The sequence below is a fragment of the Camelus bactrianus genome, chromosome 15 (genome assembly GCF_048773025.1).
Source record: "Camelus bactrianus isolate YW-2024 breed Bactrian camel chromosome 15, ASM4877302v1, whole genome shotgun sequence".
Taxonomy (NCBI): Eukaryota; Metazoa; Chordata; class Mammalia; order Artiodactyla; family Camelidae; genus Camelus; species Camelus bactrianus.
In genome coordinates, this window is record NC_133553.1 from 68,395,418 (window position 1) to 68,417,287 (window position 21,870).

General features: G+C 37.8%; 1 protein-coding gene across 1 annotated transcript in view; it reads right to left on the reverse strand.

Annotated features, from left to right (window-relative positions):
- Window positions 1–21,870, reverse strand: part of M1AP (meiosis 1 associated protein) — a 52,192-nt gene that overhangs the window by 21,832 nt on the left and 8,490 nt on the right. Inside the window, exon 4 of the mRNA XM_074341417.1 lies at window positions 2,057–2,230. Within this exon, the coding sequence (XP_074197518.1) occupies window positions 2,057–2,230 (174 nt within the window). The remainder of the gene's footprint in view (window positions 1–2,056; window positions 2,231–21,870) is intronic.

The window sequence follows — 21,870 nt, forward strand, 5'->3', positions numbered from 1 at the left end:
TTGTATTTTGTTATGTTTTTCCTGTGGGGAGTCACATTTCTAGAAATCCATTGTGCATCAGTTTTTTTGAACAATGGATGGCTATAGTATGGTCTTTATTGTGCTCGTATAAACTCACGGGTGGGTCCACGCACCCCAGAGGAGGCCTGCTTCCCTGGACCTCATTCCACCTGTGCCTGAGCATCTGGATTCCAGTGAAGACCTCCTGGGCAGAAAAGTCCAGATCTAAGTTCTACCACCCACCCTGAAGACCTGTGGATTTCTGAAAAATGACTGCAGATAAACATTCTGGCTCTGGCTGGTGCTGAAAGCCATGGAAAAAGAGAGGGCAAAGCAAAGAAATTCTCAACAGTACCATGGGCAAATGCCATGCAACAGTGGAAGGTGGCTAGCTGCAGGAGTTCCTGGCTGTTGATGGCCCCAGCTCTCCTAATGAGATAAGTGCCCAGCAGGAGGCAGACTCTTGGTTCAAAATTGTCCAGCACGAGGCAGGCTGTGTAGCTGGTAAGGACCCAGGCTCTGGAGGTGACCGACCTGAGTTTGATGAATGTCCTCTGGACTGAAGAGTAGTCAAATGCACAAAATATAGATTTCTAGTCCTAGGGGTTAAGAATGGGTTCTGGAGTTGACTGGCTTTGAATTCTGGCTTGGCTATTAATTTTCTGTGCAGCCCTGGGGGAAATGTTTAATTTCTCTAAGTTTCAATTTTCTCTGTAAAACTGGGGTAATATTACATTTATTGGTTTTTAAGACTTCCTTTTTCTAACTAACATCTCTGTATGTGTCTCTTAATCACCATTGACCGGGCAGATAATCTTTACCTTACTACTCTACTCACTCAGTAAGGATAAAATGTATTTATAAGTGATAAAAAAGCACTGTGTCACATTTAATTGGCAGTGTTTTTCTTTCTTAGTGGTACATAAAATAATGGTGTATCTTTTACTTAATAGCATCTTAGATTCAATGACATATGATTACAGTACCTGTCTCATGTTGTTATGAAGCTTAAATGGGATAATGCAGGGAAAGGAATTAACACAGTGGCTGGAAGAAAATAGATAAGTGAATTCCAGAGGATGCGACTAGGAGCAATTGGTACTATTGGCCTTGAAGACAGTAAAATCAAGGTTAAGTTGCTAAATGCATCCGGGGCCCTAGATTGAAAGTGGGGCAACGGTGGGGTGGGGTGAAGGGTGGGGGTGGGGAGGGAGGGAGAGAAAGAGCCAGAAGGCTATCCCCAGAAAGCAAGCACCAAGATATGTCTTTCCTTTGGGGGTGGAAGTCTATACCCCTTTTTCTCATTGAGCGCCCCCTCCTAAAGGGGAAGACACAATTTAAGTCTTCTCTTTGGAGCTTGGGCCCTAAGGCATCAACTTTTCCAGGCTCAGTGTGGCTGACTATACTGATGGGCCCATTTGCAGGCCTGGACACTCAGGTCCTAAGCCGACCACGAAAGGGGGTGAACTCTAGAAATGGCTTTGTCCTATGGTCTAGTGGGACCTGAACTAAGCATCACTGCCAGCCAGAGCAACAGCCAGGACCTCGCTGGCCTCGGGCTTTGCCTCTGCAGGTGCTTCGGTTCCCCTCAGTTTGGTGTCTCCCTGTTGAAAAGTCCTCGATTTAATCTCCATTTACCTTTGGTTCTTTTCCTCTCCTCACGGGCCCTGTTGATATTGCCGAGGTACCACCTTACCTCTAATTATAATGTCGATAATGTCTGCTGCATCAAAAGTGAAAGACTGAGAAAATATAGGACTCATTGCATGCTCATGCAGTGTAGCTGATGCCCTGTTATTGGGGTATTTCAGTCTTTACGCTGAAACTAACTAGCCCTTGCTGTCTGGGCTTAATTAAGTTCAGTCTTGTAACTGTGGTCACTTTTTAGAAATACTCTTCTTACTCCTCAATGCCGACACTGGACAGCCTCATCCAATCCTCCTCCAACCCCTAAACTTCAACTACTCTGTATTCTGGGGATCTACCAATCTAGAGCCCTAATTGTAGACCGGGATAACCATAATCTATGTAATACGTCTTTTGTGGGGGTGTGTACTTGGATTATCTCTGGCTCTGGAAATGTTGCTGAGACACCGTGAAGGAAGAAGAAGGTGGACGTGTTCTTGGTCTGTTCCACTGTTATGTAGCCAGGCTTTGAAGAACATCTCCATGCTGACAACATCATTGTCTACAGTCTGAAGGTCAATGTCAGTTCCCAAGACAGAATTCTCTGCAGAAGAAAGGGACACAGTGGTTAAAGTGTTTGATTGTTTAATTGTAAATTTTGAAAAATATAAAAATTTAAATGCACCCATCTTTTGTACCCATCAACTTTCACCTCTAGATATCCAGCCTAGAGACATTCTTGGATAGCACACACACAGACTCATGCGAAGGCGTCCGGTACAGCATTGTAATAATAACAGATAATCAAAACTCCAAACAGGAAGCAAATCAAATGCCCATCATTAGGGGAATGTTGAAATAAATTATGGCACAAATGATGGAGTATTAAGCTATCGTTAACAAACAAAGTAAAGCTAAATGTACTGACGTGGAGAGTCAGGAGATAGTATGTGAATAAAGAAAGTTCTAGAACAAGATGTATAGTATGAGCCTATTTATAGAAAAATAAAACTATTGGCCTGAGTACATACATATGTATGGAAATGCCTTTTACAAAGCTCTGGAAGGCTACCATCAAAGTGTTAATAGCGGACAGGAGTAAGACATTCTACAGAAAACATGTAAAAAACATTTTACAGAAACAGACTCAGACATAGAATACAGACTTGTGGTTGCCAGTGGAGAGGAGGCTGGGAAGGGATAAACTGGGAGTTTGAGATTTGTAGATACTGACTGGTATATATAAAATAGATAAGTTTATACTGTATAGCACACAGAAATATATTCAATATCTTGTAGTAGCTCATGGTGAAAAAGAATATGAAAATGAATATATGTGTGTTCATGTATGACTGAAGAATTGTGCTGTACACCAGAAATTGATGCAAAATTGTAAACTGACTATATAGCTCAATAAATTTAAAAAATATTAGCAAAAAAACCCACTTTAGAGTACAAAAACAGCCCCCAAATAATATAGCAATGCAAATTAAAGACAATTAACAAGGGGGCCTTCAGTTTTATGTTGTTGTTTCACAGTGAAAATGTATTCAACTATTACTGCTGTTATAAAAATTAAATTTTAAAAAGACTCATAGAAAAAGAAAAAGATGAATTCCCGAGCTCCACCTTCTGATACAGACGATACAAGTTTGCCGCTGACTTACTAAATTGCACAAGTGTGGTCAGCAGCCAAGAAGACAGGGGTGGCCTGGTGGAGTGCGATTTGACTCCAAACCTGAATGAATGAAACTAGGTAGGTAGGTAGCCTTTGCTAGCCTACTTCCTTCCTCGGGCAACACTAGCTCAGGAATTGGAGTCTGGGTGTGAAGGTAAAGTTTGTCAGTAAAAGCCAAATATAAGGTGAGAGACAGGAAATGAGACAAGATCTGGAAGGAAACCGAGGAGGAACCCGACTTTTTTTTTGCCTCACCATGAGGGACTCTCTGAAATACTTCTACAAAGGGCCTAAGAAAAGTCAGTTGCTCCAATGAATTAACTTCTATGTATGACTCACGGATCCTGGGGAGAAAGCTGGTTTATTTCTAGAACGACATTCCTGAGGACAAGTCTGCAGAGGTGGCATGCTCTCCACAAGGGACAAAGGGCTTCAGTCCAAAGTGTTGGCACCCACACAGGGGAGGTGTGGCGAGACTTAGATGACTTCATGTCACATTTCACGACTTATTCTGTGGCTGATAAGGGGCACCAAATGCCTTTCTCTTCGACTAGTATTACTAAAACTCTACCATCTTTTGTGAATAGTCACAAGAATTTATTAGGTAACTAGTCATTTCACTTATTCCAACACGGACTAATAGTAATTATGTATCACACAGAAGATGAAATACTGTACAAAAATATATGATACTCTTTGCACTTACAGAGTTTATAAAACAACATTATTATTTAAAAAAAATTTTTTGGGGGGTATTGGGTTTATCTATTTATTTATTTTTAGGCAGTCCTGAGGATTGAACCCAAGACCCTGTGCATGCTAAGCATGTGCTCTACTACTTGAGCTATACCCTCCCCCAAGCAACGTTTTTCTTGACCATTCCTCCTTAAACTTTCATCTGCCCCACCAAGTTTTCAAGCACTACAGTGATAAACATGAGGTCATTGTCAAAGGAACATTCCTCGTAAGTGGAGAGAAATGTTCTTCTTAATAGTGTGAATCATCTTTTGTCACAGGCAAAACAAGAAGTAATTTTTCTGAGCCTGGAGTTCAACCCTGAGTAACAAGTATGGGACTGACTGGACAGCTGCTTCTCAGGGAGGCAAGATAGTCATTAAAGCATAAGGACGCAGACACAGAACTAAAGAAATGAAACTGAGCAAAGGATCTCAAAACGCAGAGAGGTTAATACTGCTTTGAGTCCAAGCAGAATTTTGAAGAGAAATAATTGTTTCTTTTTTTCTCCCCAGGGAAAGGGTAGACAATTAGAGACTCCTACCATAGGCATTATATGAGGACAATAGCAAAGTTATCTCCCATTAAGAATCTGGAAATGAGAAAAAGAGGGTTTTCCTCAGATGGTCAAATGATAAAATTAATACAGAGTGATAAGGCCAATGAAACACAGTCACAGTAAGAAAGGAGGATGGCTTACTGACCAGAGCAAGATTTGGCTGGAGCCTGTGGATGGTCCTGGCTTATCCAAAGAATGAATGTGAGCATTAGAAGGGAGGAGGATTGGCCAGAAATGGAGCCCAGAGGAAGGGAGCCACAGCAGCACACGCTGGCAGTGCCATCCAAGAGGGGCTCAGAGGGGAGGGCGTGCTGGCTCCATGCGTCCCCACGGCAGGGTGTGTTTGTCAGGTTTCTGGTCTTCTTGGTGATGACAGTGGCTATGTATGGTTCTCCTTCTAAAATATTCTGGCTTATGCTTCAGTCTTGAGCTTGAGAAGGTGATGCTTACAAAATCAGCTTTTTCATCCTGCAAAGCTGAAGAACCAAGCCTGAAACACAGTGCCTCTGTGAAGGAAACTGCCAATCTTTCCCGCAGACACTCCACCACTGTTGCTAAAGTTCTTGTCAACTTCTTTTTTTCCTTTCAGTTTTATTGAGATATAGTTAACATATAGCACATAAGTTTAAGATGTACAGCATAATGATATGACTTACATACAGCATGAAATGATTACCACAATAAGTTAGTGAACATCCATCATCTCATATAGACACAAAGTTAAAGAAATAGAAGACAATTTTTCTTTGTGGTAAGAACTCAGGATTTACTCTATAACAACTTTTATATGTAATGTACAGCAGTGTTAATTATATTTATCATGCTGTGCATTAGTATGTAGTTATTTATCTTACAGTAAATAGTTATGGACTATATACGTTTACTATATATTACTAATATATTTACTAGTAGTTATTTATCGTATAACTGGAAGTTTGTACCTTTGGACTACCTTCCTTCAATTCCCCCTCACGCCCCCACTTCTGGTAACCACAAATCTGATCTCTTTTCTGTGAATTTGCTTTTGAAGTGTAATGACCTGTTGCTATTTAGTGCAGTATAACTAAATGTTAGTTCCTGGCACACGCTGCAGTGATTTAATATTTCTATACCTCTCAAAATGAACATCATGATAAGACTAGTTATCATCCGGCACCAAAGATACTACATGATTATTGACTAGTTTCCCCACACTGTACATTTCATACCTGTGGCCCATTTATTTTGTAACTGAAAGCTTGTACCTCTTGCTTTACCTCACCTACGTCTCTCCTCGCCCTACTTTCCTCCTCTGTGGCAACCACCTGTTTGTTCTCTGTGACTCTGTTTCTGTTCAGTTAGTTTGTGTGTTTTGTTTTTTTTAGATTCCACATATAAGTGAAATCTAACATTACTTGTCTTTCTCTGTCTGACTTATTTCACTTAGACTAAAACTTCTAGATCCATCCATGTTGCTGCAAAGGGCAAGATTTCATTCTTTTTTTCTATGGCAGTGTAGTATTCTGTTGTATATATATATACACCACATCTTCTTTATCCACTCATCTATTGATGGGCACTTGCTTCCATATCCTGGCTACTGTAAATAATGCTACAATGAACATAAGGGTTCATGTATCTTTTCACATTAGTGTTTTTGTTTTCTTCAGATAAACGCCCAGGAGTGGAATTGCTGGATCATATGGTAGCTCTGTTTTAATTTTTGGAGGACCCTCTATACTGTTTTCCAGAGTGGCTGCACCTATTTACATTCCCATGGGTTCCTTTTTCTCCACGTCCTTGCCAATACTTGCGACTGCCTTTTTGATAATAGCTGTCCCGACAGGTGTGAGCTGACTGTCCAGACAGGTGTGAGTTGACTGTGGTTTTGATTTGCATCTCCTTGATGATTAGTGAGGCTGAGCATCTTTTCATGTGCCTGTTGACCCTCTGTGTGTCTTCTTTAGAAAAATGTCCACTTAGGCCCTGTTTTTAAACTCAGGTTGTTTGGTTTTTGATGATGAGTTTTTATAGGTTCTTGGTATATTTTGGATTTAACTGCTTATCAGATATGTCATTTGCAGGTATCTTCTCCCATTCAGGGTGTGGTGGCCTTTTCATTTTGTTGGTAGTTCCCTTCACCGTGCAAAAGCTTTTCAGATGTAGTCCCATTTAGTTTTGCATCTCTTTCCCTTGCCTGAGGCGACATATCCAAAAAAATATTGCCAAGACTGGTATCAAAGAGCTTACTGCCTATGCTTTCTTCTAGAAGGTTTACAGTTTCATGTCTTGCATTTAAGTCTTTAATCCATTTTGAGTTTATTTTTGTATATGGTGTGGAGTTCTTTCCAACTTCTTAACCTACAGGTTCTTGGAAGAGCCACAGAACAGAGCTTCTTCCTTTGAAAAAATTCTCAGGGAATTGCCATGCAGGTGCTTCAGATTTGAGTCCTCACTTTTGCAGGGACCTTCTCAGGGACAGTCACAGTATACAAGCTAAGGACTAATGTGTAAGCCAAAACACTCTTGACAGAGAACTTCTTTTGTGTTTTCTTTGTCCCTGGTCCAGGCCTTCATTTCCTTGTGCCTGAGTTATGGCAGTGGCCTCTTGGCTATTCCATCAAATGCCATTTCTTCCCCTCCGATCCTTCTTACCAGTCAGTTTCTCTGAAACATGGCTTTGTCAGATCCTTCCTTTGCTAAAGTGCACACACCGCCTTCCTACTGTCATCTTCTTTCTTCCCTTCACTCATCCTGTACCACTTGCTACTCCTTATTCCTCAAAACCCCCCATTTCCCCTCGTTCCGTGGTGGCTCAGACCTTTCCCCCCATCTCCACCTGCTGAGAGCCTATGCTCCCACCCCAGGCCCCCAGCTCAGCAGTGCTGAAGCTCAGCAAATGCCTGTTGAGTTAAACAGCTGCTCCCTGCTCCTCAGCTCTCATTACTTTTTCCTGTAACTCTTCTGCTTCAACCAAGTTAGCCTCCTTGCCATGTGACTTCCTTCCTTCCTCAGTGCTTTTATTACCCTTGTCAATCCACGGCCTCAGCTCCTCCAGAATTCAACTCAGAACTGACTCTGTCCAAGAAGTTATGCTTAATTACATCCCTACCCCCTTCTTTGGCTTTAATCAGCACCCCCTGGGTATCTGTGCCCTCTATGTGGGCAATTCAAATGACACTTGTTACTTTGTTTCTTCTGAAGGGCTTTCTTATCTTGTCGTGAGTTTATGAAGGGTGGTGGAATGAAGTGGAAAGACCAGGGATTGAATTGCGGCTTGAAAGTTGTTAGCTATGTGACTTGGGGCAGAGTGGAGATGGTACAACCTATTTCATAGTTGTAGGAAGCATAAGACGTGAGCTAATTCGCTATGAATGGCATGTTGTCCAACAAATGGCATTTTCTTCCGTTTCTGTCATCAACAAAACGATTTGCTCTTAAAGGAAAAGAATGTGCTTTCCTTTTTTGGAACTCATTTTCTTCCGATTACTTATCTTGGTGACTTCCTCCCTCGCCATCAACATATATAAGAGCACCAACACCTAGTACTGTGTTCCTCACAAATACAACGGAATGTGCTAAACTAGGGGGGAGGGGCGGGGACTTCTCACTTTTCCAGTGTTTGAAGAACAGCTCGCACACTGACTGGTGAGCAGGGCAGTCAGTGAGACTGGTTACCCTGAGGGTACCAACTAGAAAGGTTACTGGCTACTGGCGTGGAGGTGCAGCTGGCTCTGAGTATCTGAGCGTTCGTGACAAGTGAGGAAGGCCTAGTCTGTTGCAGTCTAGCTGGCTGCCAGCAATCACATTCAGACTTCAGGCCTACCCTGCCCCCCTGTGGCCACAAGCAGTGATACCCTTCACCGAGCTCTTTTTAAGCTTTTCTGGAAGGGCCACAATAATGGAAAAGACTAAGAAAGCCAAATGATTGAAAATAAGGTCATGCCTAAAGCAGCCCGTCTCAGAGGTCAACCCTAAAACATGGCTACAAAATTGAAGTGTACTTAATATGGGAGAATTTGACTCTCACACACACATATACAATGGCTGTATTTCTCTCTTGACATATATTGTCTAAAGGAGAGGCCCAGGAAGATGGTGCTCCTGGCCGGTCCTGCACATCCTCCCCAGTTCCACAGTCTTCACCTATAGTCCAGACCTATTTCTTTCCAAATGACCATCATGTCACCTGTCTTTGGGTGTCATGGATGGGCTTCAGGGGTTCTGGGAACCCCTGAAATTGTATATAATTTCATCTGTGTGTGTATAGGCATATTTTGGTGTGTGTGTGGGGGGGAGGGGATAGGCCCTTAGTTTTTATCAGATTCTCAAAATGTCAAGAACCACTATGGAAACTATGAAATCGTATCTTAGCCTCCCTGGGCCAGTCTACAATCAGTACTATTAGGCCTGTGAATACAGGATGTTAACAACTAGCCCAAATAGTCAGAGCAGACAAAGCTTGCTCAGAAACAACTGTGCAAGACCCAAGAACAGTAGATGAGGGGGACAGAAGAGGAGGAAAGAAAAATTGAGATTTAATAAGAAGAACTTTTAAGTCATAATCTCCTAAAGACACAGAGGGAAATGATGAAGAACTTGAGCCTATTGACCTGAACAGAAGACGGAAGAGGAGGCAAAAAGAAAGCAGTAAACTGATCAAGAGTAAATAAGGGCCTTCCAATCTGGTTAGGTCCCACTGCCTAACAGACTGATCTTCCTGTAAATCATAGCTAGAAACTCAGGATAGTAGTAAAAAACAAAACAAAACAACTACCCAAGGGCTCTGGAGACTGAACAAAGATTTGCGAGAAAAGCTAAAATTTGAAGTTAGTCACCAGCAAGGAATAAGTTCCCCATTTTTTGCACCTTGGCTTTGAGGGTGGCCTCCATCACAGGAGTGCAGGGACAGCTACAATTTCAACAGTCAGGCCTCTGTCTTTCACTGGCATTACCAGGGGAAGAAGCCTAGGGCAACCAGAGCCCCTGGAAAAAGCCAAAGCCAGAGAGCCTTAAATTATGTGTTTAAACAGTCCAGGCACCTAGCTGACCCTGGGTGGGACAAACTGAAAGCAGCTCATAGTTTAGGCTTCAAGAATGGAATTGAGATTTGAGTGAGGGGCCTACACAATGTTGCAGGTTGAGTCTAACAAAGTTAATTGTCTGCTAAAACAAAACACTTTACAGAGCAATATAATAGAATCCAGGGTCTATACAACATAATATTCACAAAATACAATGCAAAAGCTTTTGGCATACAAAGAGTCAGAAAATATGACTCAGTTTCAAACGAAAATATGATCAATAGATGCAAAGACCCTAAGATAACAAAGATAGATGTTAGAGTCACCAGACAAGGACTTCAAAGCAGCATAATTAAAATTATGCTCAATAAGGAATGGAAAATATGTTCACAATAAATGAAAAGATAAGAAATATCAACAGAGAAATAGAAAATATAAAAAAGTACCAAATGGAAATTTTAGAACTGAAAAATACAACATCTGAACAAAAAATTCACCACATGAGCTTAAAAGCATAATGGAGATGAGAGGTGAGAGTCAGTGAATTTAAAGGTAGATCAACAGAGATCATCTAATCTGAAGAATAAAAAGAAAAAAGTTTGGACAAAACCAAACAAACAAGCAGAAAACCACAGAGCCTTGGGGAACTGTGGAACTATTTAAAAAAGTTTAACATGTAGGTAATTGGAGTCCCAGAGAGTGAAAAGACAGAAAAAAATATTTGAGGATATAATGGCAGCAAATTTCCCAAACTGGGTTATGGATATAAATGTACAGATTAAAGAAGCTCAGTGAAGCCCAAACAAGAAATCTGTGCTTAGTCACATTATTGTAAAACTGCTGAAAAACAAACATAAAGAGAAAATTCTTGAAAGCATCCAGAAAAATGATCCTTTACATAAAGGGGAAAGTGATTTAAGGACTGTGACTTTTATTGAGCAACCATGGAAGGCTGGAAGACAGTGGAGCAACACATTTCATGTGCTGAAAGAAGAAAGAATCCTGTCAACCCATACATCTACATACAAGAAAAACATCCTTCAAGAGTGAAAGTGAAATATACATTTTCAGATAAATAATGGCTAAGAGCATTTGTCATTACAAGAACCATGCTACAAGAAGTACTAAATTCTCTGAGCTGAAGGAAATGATACCCAAAGGAAAGTTGGCTGGATCTTTAGGAATGAACGAAGAACACTGGAAATAATAAATATAAAAGTCTATTTTTCTCTTAGTTTTTAAAACATACACATGATTGTTTAAAGCAAAAATTTATAACACTGTCTTGTTAAGATGTAATACACATGACAACTACAAAAAAAAAGACAATGTTGTGTGTGGTGGGGTGGGGGATAAATGGACCTAGTGCAAAGTTTCTGTATTTTACATGACATGGTTCTATACTAATTCTAAGTAGGCTGCAACAAAGTTTAAAAATATATTTTAATCCCTTCAAGATTTCTATATTTTATGTAAAGAACTGTAGTCCTGAGGTTTCTACATTTTATGTGAAGTGTACTATATTGACTCTAAATGTAAGTTAAGACTGGTTAATGTAATCCCTAGAGAAGCCACTAAAAAACAATGCAAAGAAATGTAGCTAAATGACAATTGATAAATTGAAATAGAATTCAGAAAATGTTTAATAATCTAAAAGAAATCAGGCAAGCAGGGAAAAGATGAGCACAAACAAAAAACAGAATGACCTAAATCCAACCACAGCAATACTTCTGATAAATGTTAATGCTCCATAAGGGGCAGAGATGAACCGAATGGATAAAAAGCAAGACCCAATTACATGCTGTCTGTAAGAGATACACTTTAAGCATAAAGACACAAATAGGTTGAAAGTAAATGGGAAAGGATTAATGATAAACACAGTAAGACCCATGAGAAATAAAAACATATGTCCATACAAAGATTTGTGTACAGATGTTTGTACAGCTTTAGTCACAACAGTCAAACACTGGGAACAACTGAAATGTCCATTAACAGGAGAATGGTCAAATAATATATGGCATAAAAAGAAACTAACAATTATTTACTGATATAAACAACATGGATGAATCTTAAATTTGAATGAAGAAAGTCAGATACAAAAGAAGTACATACAATTTATACGATCCCTTTTATATAAAATGCTAACTAATCTACGGGCAAAGCAGATAGGTGGCATATACCAAGGACGGAGGGAGGCGTGGGGTGTGAAGGGGCTAGAGGAATCTTTTAGGGTTGGTGGAAGGGTTGTGTATCTCGACTGTGGTGATGATTTGTGGGCATACACAACTGTCAAAACTCATTGAATTGTACACTTTGGATGCAACTTACAATAGGCAAATTATTCCTCAAAAGAGTTGGTGAGGAAAAAAATTTTTAAATCTGATTTTCAAATCGATTTTCTACTATAGTCTAAAAAAATTCTTTAGTTCAATTTTTAAAAAGGGAAGAGTTGTCATTTTTCTGAGACCATGGCTTCTGTTAATGAACTAAACAAATGTCTCTCTGTGTTAAAAGTCTTTAGATAGTAAATACAGTAGGGGTTCTAATTTAGTCTTAATGCCACAGGGGTAGGACTTTAATGCAGTTTTCAAAGACAAACTCAATGAATAGCTGCATTTCCTGGTCACTTTCGAAGACACTGAAAGGGGAAAAATCAATATGTGGAGTCTGACAAGCATGAATCATAGAAAAGGTTGTTTTGTTTTTTGTTTTTTTTTTCTTTTTTCTTCTTTTCCTGGAATCCTTTGGGAGACAATGAATCTTTATCTTCTGTGTTTGAGTTGTTAACATTTGGTGTTTCCTGAGAACACATATGGATAAAATACCTTTCCAAAAGAGCTTGACATCGATCCCTGACAATGACTAGGAGGAAATATTAAACAGATGGTTTGTGAGCACTTAGAAAGGGAACCTGATATCCCTGTGTACAAGGCTGAGAAATGGAGCCTGGTTGACAGCATCATTAGGATGATTTGTAACTGGTTGAAAGACTTACATACCCAGTGAGTGCAGCCTGCTGTCAACCTGGACATATGTCCTCTGGAAGCCAAAGTGCATTGATCACAGTGGCCGTTTTAGTTTTGGCATATTTATTACTTAGCCATTCTTTGGAATGCTATTATAAAATTTTTATTATATGCAAATAAATTACATGCAACATATATGTAAGCCATGAAGCTTAAGAGCAGAATGAACTCTCATGAATCCTTTACTCAACTTAAGAAACAGATCATCAATGCTACTAAGATATGTGTATGCTCTGCCCTGACCTTCTCTAAGGGAAATCTTGCCACACTAAATTTTTAGAAATCATTCCTTTTAAAAGCAGTTTTATTATTTTAAACAAACACTTTACTATTTTAGTTTTGCTTGAGCTTTATAAAGAGGTATCTTGTGAATATCCTTGTTATCTGCTTTTTTCTTATTACTGAAGATTCATCTACATTGTATATATAGCTCTGGTTCATTCATTTTTATAACTATGATATTCCACTTTGTGAATATAACTTATAATATTTATTCATATGTCATTCAATGGATATTTGAGCTCTCCATCTAATTTTTGGCTTTTTGAATCATGTCAATATTCAAATTCTTGTATGTCTCCAGGTGCACATTTGAAAAATTTTTCTGGCGACATTCTCCTAGGAATGGAATTGCTGAATTGTACTGTATTGTGAATGTTACTTTACAACAAAATGATAAGTTGTGAACCAATTTACATTCTTTCTGACACTGTATAAGAATTTCCATGCTCTGCTACTGCCAACACTATAGTGAGACTTCTTAATTTTTTGCAAACTAGTGGGCATAAAAATGGGCTATCACTGTTTTAATTTGCATTTCCCTGATTATTAATAAGAATGAGAATTTTTCTTCTGTTTATTTGCCATAAGAGTTCCTCTTCTGTGAAATGCCTGTTCAGATCTTTCATTGATTTCAAAATTAGGTCGTCTTTTTAAAAAAAACTGAGTTTCAGGCATTCCTATATTCCTTATTCTGGACACCAACTCATTCTTTTTATTGGTCATACAAGTTGTAAATACAGTTATGATTTGTCTTATCACTTTCTTTATGGTGTCTTTTGATGAACAGAAATTCTTTTTTTAAAACATTTTTTATTGAGTTACAGTCAATTTACACTGTTGTGTCAAATTCTAGTGTAGAGCACAATTTTTCAGTTATACATGAACATACATATATCCATTGTCCCATTTTTTTTCGCTGTGATCTACCACAAGATCTCGTATATATTTCCCTGTGCTATACAGTATAATCTTGTTTATCTATTCTACATATGCCTGTCAGTATCGACAAATTTTGAACTCTATCCCTTCCCACTCCCCTCCCCCTTGACAACCACAAGTTTGTATTCTATGTCTATGAGTCTGTTTGTTTTGTATTTATGTTTTGTTTTGTTTTTTAGATTCCTTATATGAGCGATCTCATATGGTATTTTTCTTTCTCTTTCTGGCTTACTTCACTTAGAATGACATTCTCCAGGGACATCCAAGTTGCTGCAAATGGGGTTATGTTGTCTTTTTTATGGCTGAATAGTATTCCATTGTATAAATATACCAAAACTTCTTTATCCAGTCATCTGTTGATGGACATTTAGGCTGTTTCCATGTCTTGGCTATTGTAAATAGTGCTGCTATGAAAATTGGGGTGCAGGTATCTTTTTGAAGTAGTATTCCTTCTGGGTCATATAGTAAGTCTATTCATAGTCTTTTGAGGAATCTCCATACTGTTTTCCACAGTGGCTGCACCAAACTGCATTCCCACCAGCAGTGAAGGAGGGTTCCCTTTTCTCCACAGCCTCTCCAGAATTTGTCATTTGTGGACTTTTGAATGGTGGCCATTCTGACTGGTGTGAGGTGATACCTCATTGTAGTTTTGATTTGCATTTCTCTGATAATTAGTGATATTGAGCATTTTTTTCATGTGCCTATCGATCATTTGTATTTTTTCCTTGGAGAATTGCTTGTTTAGGTCTTCTGCCCATTTTGGGATTGGGTTGTTTGTTTTCTTTTTATTAAGTTGTATGAGCTGCTTATATATTCTGGAGATCAAGCCTTTGTCAGTTTCATTTGCAAAAATTTTCTCCCATTCCGTAGGTTGTTGTTTTGTTTTACTTATGGTTTCCTTTGCTGTGAGGAAGCTTGTAAGTTTAATTAGGTCCCATTTGTTTATTCTTGCTTTTATTTCTATTGCTTGGGTAGACTGCCCCAGAAATTCTTAATTTTAAAGTATTCATACTTATCAATCTTTTGTTTTATGCTTAGCAAACTTTATTCCTTCTCCTCTCTACCTTTGGTGATAAAAATTTTCTCCTATATTTTCTTGTAAAAGTTTTAAAGTTTTAGCTTTTATATTTAAGTCCTTAAACCATTTAAAATGTATTTTTGTAAATGGCATGCAGCAGGGATCAAATATCATTTTTCTCACGTGGAATACTGGTAGTTCCAGTATGAGTTACTGACTAGATCCATCCTTTCCCACTGCTCTGCCATGTTGGCTCAGCCGCACATCAAGTTTTCATGTAACATGTCTGTTTGTCCCTGGTCTCTCTCAGCTGTCCTAGACTGGACAATCTACCTCTGTGTCAATATAATACTATCTTAATTAGAATAGCCTTATAATCACCTTAATATCTGATAGGGCAAACCTTAGCCTTAATATATATCTTAGCCTCTATTATATACATTAGGATCAGCTTGTCAAGTTCATCAAAAAAACTCTGATAGCATTTTGATTGAAATTGCATTTGATAGATCATTTTGGGAAGAATGGACTCTTTCTGATTTTGAATGTTTCTCTCCATTAACATGCTCCATTTAATTATATCTTCTTTAAAGTACATCAGTAAAATTTTAAACTTTTCCCAATAACTATTCTATGCATCTTTTGTTAAGATTTATTTCTAAATGCTCTACTTTTTGTTATTATAAAAGGTATTTCTTTGGTTTTTTGGGGGGGTGGTAATTAGGCTTATTTATTTAAATGGAGGTACTGGGGAATTGAACCCAGGACCTCGTGCATGTTAAGCACACACCCTATAGCTGAGCTATACCCTCCCTCCCTAAATGTTTTTCTTTTTTTTTTTTTTTGGAGGAGGGTATGTAAAAGGTATTTCTTTAAAAATTGAATTTTCTAAGAGTTTCTTTCTAATTATAGAAATGCTATTGACTTTTGTATCTTGATCTTATATCCAGCCACCTTGTTAAATTCTTACTAATTGAAATCATTTTTCCATAGACTCTTTTGGTTATTAATGTAGCCAATCAAATATGTTTCAAATAAAGACAGTCTTGCTTCTTTCTTTCCAATCTTCATACCCTTAAGTATTTTTCTTAACTATTAGACTAGAACAACTATGTTGAACCAAAGTGGTGATGGGATATACGTGTCTTATTCCTGACTTTTGAAGGCAATCTTTCTAACATTCCACCAGTAAAAATCGTATTGTAGATTTTTGGTTGAAACATTTTGCCAAGTTATGGAAGTTATTTTCTATTCCTAGCTTACTAAGATTTTTCTTTTAAATATGAATGGATGTTCATTTTATCGTGTTTTTCTGTATTTATTAAGGTAATATGATTTTTATCTTTTGATCTGATGATGTGGTAAGTTATACATCTCTTTTTTTTATTATAGTTGATTTATGATGTTACATTAGTTTCAGGTGCACAATATAGTGATTCAGTATTTTTATAGATTATATGCCATTTAACTTTATTATAAAATATTGGTTATATTCCCTGTGCTTATCTTATTTATTTTATACATAGTCGTTTGTAACTTTTACAAACTTTCCTTTCCCCTATCTTGCCCCTCCCCCAAGCCCTCTACCCACTGATAACCACTAGTTTGTTCTTTGCATCTGTGAGTCTATTTCTGTTTTATTATATTCATTCATTTTATTTTTTAGATTCTCCTCATAAATGATAACATACAGGATTTGTCTTTGTCTGACTTACTCCACTAAGCATAATACCCTTCAGGTCCATGCCTTATGTGCAAATGGCAAAATTTCATTCTTTTTTATGGCTGAGTAATATTCCATTGTATTTTCATACACTACATCGCCTTTATCTACTCATCTATTGATGGACACTTAAGTTGCTTCCATATCTTGGCTGTTGTAAATAATGCTGTTACTAACATTGGGGTGCACTATCTTTTCAAATTATAGTGTCTTCGTTTTCTTCAGATATATACTCAGGAGTGGAACTACTGGATCATATGGTAGGTCTATTTTCAATTTTTTTAGGAACTTCCATCCTGTTTCCATAATGGCTGAACCAATTTATATTCCCACCAACAGTGTACTAGAGTTTCCTTTTCTCCACATCCTCACCGACATTTATTACTTGTTGTCTTTTTGATGATAGCCATTCTGACAGGTGTGAGGTGCAATCTCACTGTGGTTTTGATTTGCATTTCCCTGATGATTAGTGATGTTAAACATCTTTTTATGTGCCTGTTGGCCATCTGTATGTCTTCTTTGGGAAAATGTCTACTCAGGTCGTCTGTCCACTTTTTTAATAGAATTATTTGTTTTTTTGATATTGAGTTGTGTGAGCCCTTTATATATTTTGGATAATGATCCCTTATTAGACATATCATTTGCAAATATCTTCTCCCATTCAGTAGGTTGTCTTTTTGTTTTGCTGATGATTTCTTTCACTGTGCAATAGCTTTTAAGTTTAATTAAGTCTTGTTTGTTTATTTTTGCTTTTGTTTTCATTGCCTTAGGAGACAGATCTAAAAAAAATGTTGCTATGATTTATGTCAAAAGGTGTTCTGCCTGTATTTTCTTCCAGGAGTTTTATGGCTTTTGGTCTTACAATTAAGTTGTTAATCCATTTTGAGTTTATTTTTGTATACAGTGTGAGAAAAATGTTTTAATTTCATTCTTTTATACATGGCTGTGCTGTTTTCCCAACACCACTATTGAAGAGACTGTCTTTTCTCCATTGTGTATTTTTGTTTCCTTTATCATAGATTAATTGACTTTAAGTGCATAGGTTTATTTCTGGGTTCTCTATTCTGTTCCACTGATTTATGTATCTGTTTTTGTGCCAGTACCATACTTTTTTTTTTTAAATTACTGTACCTTCATAATATAGTCCGAAGTTAGGGAGCAAGATACCTGAAGCTTTTTTCTTTTTTCTCAAGATTGCCTTGGCCATTTAGGGTCTTTGTAGTTCCATACAAATTTTAAAATTATTTGTTCTAGTTCTGTGAAAAATGTCATGGGTACTTTTAGGGGTTGCATTAAATCTGTAGATTGCTTTGGATAGTAGGGACATTTTAACAATATTAATTCTTCCAATCCATGAACACAGGGTATCTTTCCATTTATTTGTATCATCCTTAATTTCCCTCATATTTTCTCATAGTTTTCAGAGTATGGGCTTTTTTTTCACCTCCATGGTTAAGTTTATATATTTCTAATGCAAAAATCACCTCGCATTCCTGAGGTAAATCCAATTTGGTCAATTCTGTATTCTCTTTTTATATATGACTAGATTATTTTAGATTGTTTTATCTATTTTCATGAGTGGACAGGCCTGCCATTTTCTTTCCTTACATTGTTTTTGCCTGGTTTTCTACCATGACTTGAGGGGGTTGTTTTCTTTTTCTTTTTTTTTCTTTTTTAACGTCTAGAAGAGTTTGTATAAGACTGGCATGATCTGTTCCTTGAAAGTTTGACAGAATTTGACTGTAAAACCATCTAGGATTGATCGGATAAAGAAGTTGCGGTATATTTACACAATGGAGTACTACTCAGAGATAAAAAAGAATAAAATAATGCCATTTGCAGCAACATGGATGGACCTGGAGATCATCATTCTATGTGAAGTAAGCCAGAAAGAGAAAGAAAAATATCATATGATATTCATGTGTGGAATCTAAAAAAAAAGAAAAAGAAAAAAAGAGGACACTAATGAACTCATCTACAGAACAGAAACAGACTTGGCAGACTTAGTAAACAACCTTTTTGCTACTGGGGGAAAGAGGGTGGGAAGGGATAAACTTGGGAGTTTGAGATTTGCAAATGTTAGCCACTATATATAAAAATAGATAAAAAAACAAATTTCTTCTGTAGAGCACAGGGAACTATATTCAATATCTTGTAATAACCTTTAATGAAAAAAGAATATGAAAACAAATGTATGTATATATGTGTATGACTGGGATGTTACGCTGTACACTAGAAATTGACACACTGTAACTGACTATACTTCAATTAAAAAATTGAAAAACAAAGTTAATCCTTTCATTTTAGACCTTGTTCAAGAACTTTCTAAAAGATAAGTCTACCTTCTTAATTTTTAAGTTCACTTTTTCTTCAGCAATTCTGGATCTGGCAGTCTCCGAGTCATCTTTATAACTAGTTCTCACTGTGCAGGGCTGAACGAAAGAAGGCAGAATTTAGACCAGCTGGACATATTCTCATAATTCCTTTTTAAACTGATCTGTAATATCAACATTTCCTTGTAATCTGTTTCCTTCTTTGAAAAGTGGCATGTAGACAATTTTTATTTAATTGATGATCATCTCACCATAGTTAAAAAGTTAAAAATAGATTCAAGAAGTGTTTGAATCAATTCATGATATCCATGGGCTACGAAGGGAAGCTATAGGTGTTTGAGATATGTCCCTAACTATCTGAGTTGATGTTAGAGAGAGTGACCACCATCTCTCACAAATCATTTGATTTTTTCCAATCATTCATTTATTTACTCTTTCAAGAATCTACTATGTGCCAAGCAGAATGATATATCCTGGTGACACAAAGATGTAAAAGTCTTATCCTCAGGTGACTCACAGTCCACTTGGGGCCTGGCCATTAATGACAAATCTCAGAAATATTAAGCCATCCATACACAAAAATTAAAAAAAAATCAATACTAAGGATAGCTAACTTTCACTAAGCATTTATTATACACTAAGTAATTAACATACATGATCTCATTTAATCCCCACAACTACTGCATGGGGCAGGAATTAATCACTAAGGCTTAGACGGCTTAGACAGGCTAAGTACCTTCTCTGAAATGACATAGGTAGGAAGTAATAGAAATGGGATTTAGGCTCAGGCAACCAACTTCCAGAGCCCTCAACCTTCTGAGAATGAGAAAAGTTGCTCTTGCTAATCTCTTGATAAGGACACCAGATAAAGTAAAACATTAATGGAATAAAGGAATTAACCATGAGGAAAGCAGAGGCAAATTGGGAAGATTTCAAACTATGAACCATACACACACTTTACCCACAAAGAGGAACTACAAGCAACTTATGGGATAATGTATTATTTATAAGCAAACAGGAAGTTCCTGGAAGAATCATTAGCAGGGACACAAGATAGAAAGCTGGTTTCCTGCATTGTAAAGCTCTTCTAAACAGTGCTAGCCTCAGAGGGGAAGGGTATAGCTCTAGTGGTAGAGCACATGCATACACGAGGTCCTGGGTTCAATCCCCAGTACCTCCTCTAAAAATAAATAAATCTAATTACAACCCCCCACCAAGATAAAAATAAATAATACAATAATAAACAGTGCTAGCCTCTGAGTATTTTAAATAAAGACAGCAGGTACCCTCAAAGTACTCTGAGCTCTGTGCCATTAAAGATACAGTACTTTCTGGGTACAGTCACTGAAGGGAGAAAAGGACATAGTCCAGCCAGATTTATCCATGGCCAAAGAGAAATAAAAAGAGCCTCTCTCTCACAGATTCAGTTTGAGAACCCACTGGGAAGGACTCTGATTGGTGGCCTGGAGAGCTATGACTGCTTCACCTGGGTTATGGACCATGCTGGGACCAGGAAAGTAGAGGTGTTACTAGAGAAAGGGGATGCTGGACAGATCAGGAACAGACTCTACAGGTATCACTGTCATCAATTCATTCAACAAATATCTATTGAAAATCTAGGATACAGTGGGACACAGAAGTGAGTAAGACAAATTCGTAATCCCAGGGCTTAGTGCCAAATGTTCAATGCAGATAGAAAAGATATCAAGTAGCTTACAGTTTAGGTGAGAAGACAAAATGATTACACAGTAAAGCAATGGTGAACAATTCTATATGGTATATAATTAAGCACTAAATTGTGCAGCGCAGATCACAAGCGATGTGGTTGTTCTAAGGAGAGGAAAATCAATACAGTAGTCACAAACCTGAATTAGGGCTTAAAGGATGGGGAGGGTTTGGCTGGAAGAGGATAGCGGAAGGAATTCAAAGGAAAGAAGAGGGAATTCAGGGGAAAAGAGTACAAGTGGAGGAACAGAGACAAAAGGATAGTCAGTGAGGAGACTGATTTGAGGAAAGCAGTGTGTATGTAGTAGGTGACAGAGCTCATACACCAAACAGCAAGGCTGGTGACCCTCCCCCCCCCCCATCAGAAAAATGTCAGTGGTCCATGATGCTGGAACAATCCACATGTCAGAATCTGATGGGAAATACATTGTTGGTTACCAACCCCTGACATCATTAGGGGGTGAAGGGAAGAGTGAGGTTTTCAATAGTATAAGAATAGTGGGCACCTCCACGTGTACAGAACCTTGGAGAAGGCCAATGTGGCCAGAAGGAACTGCTGGAGAGTGATCTGTAACTTGAATGTTGGACAAATTAAAACCTTTATTTTATTGATTACATTTTTAAGGAGTTTATTTAAAAAGTTTAAAAAAATTGAAGTATAGTTGATTCACATTTCAGGTGTGCAGCAAAGTGATTCAGTTATGCATATGTATTCTTTTTCAGATTCTTTTCCATTATAGGTTATTACAAGACATTGAATATAGTTCCCTGTGCTATACAGTTTGTCTATTTTATATATAGTAGTGTGTATCTGTTAATCCCAAATTCCAAATTTACCCCTCTCCCTTTTCTCCATTGGTGACTGTAAGTTTGTTTTCTATGTCTGAGTCTATTTCTGTTTTGTAAATAAGTTCATTTGTATCATTTCTTTTAGATGTCACATCTAAGTGATAAGAAACCTTTAAAACTCCATAATTTGGGAATGTCTACTTGACTTCGTGATGAAAATCTTTTCATAAATTCCCATTGCTTTAGAATGCAACCCAAATGTCTTAGAACTAGGGCATAGATGGCCTTTCTTGATCTAACCCTTGCCTGCCTTTATAGCCTCACTTTTGCTGCTAGGCTCCTGTCATAGGGAACCATGGGCATGTCTCTGAAAGTTGATTTATCTGGCTTTCTCATGCCTCTGGGTCTCCTTTTTGAGTGCCCTTTTCCTCTTC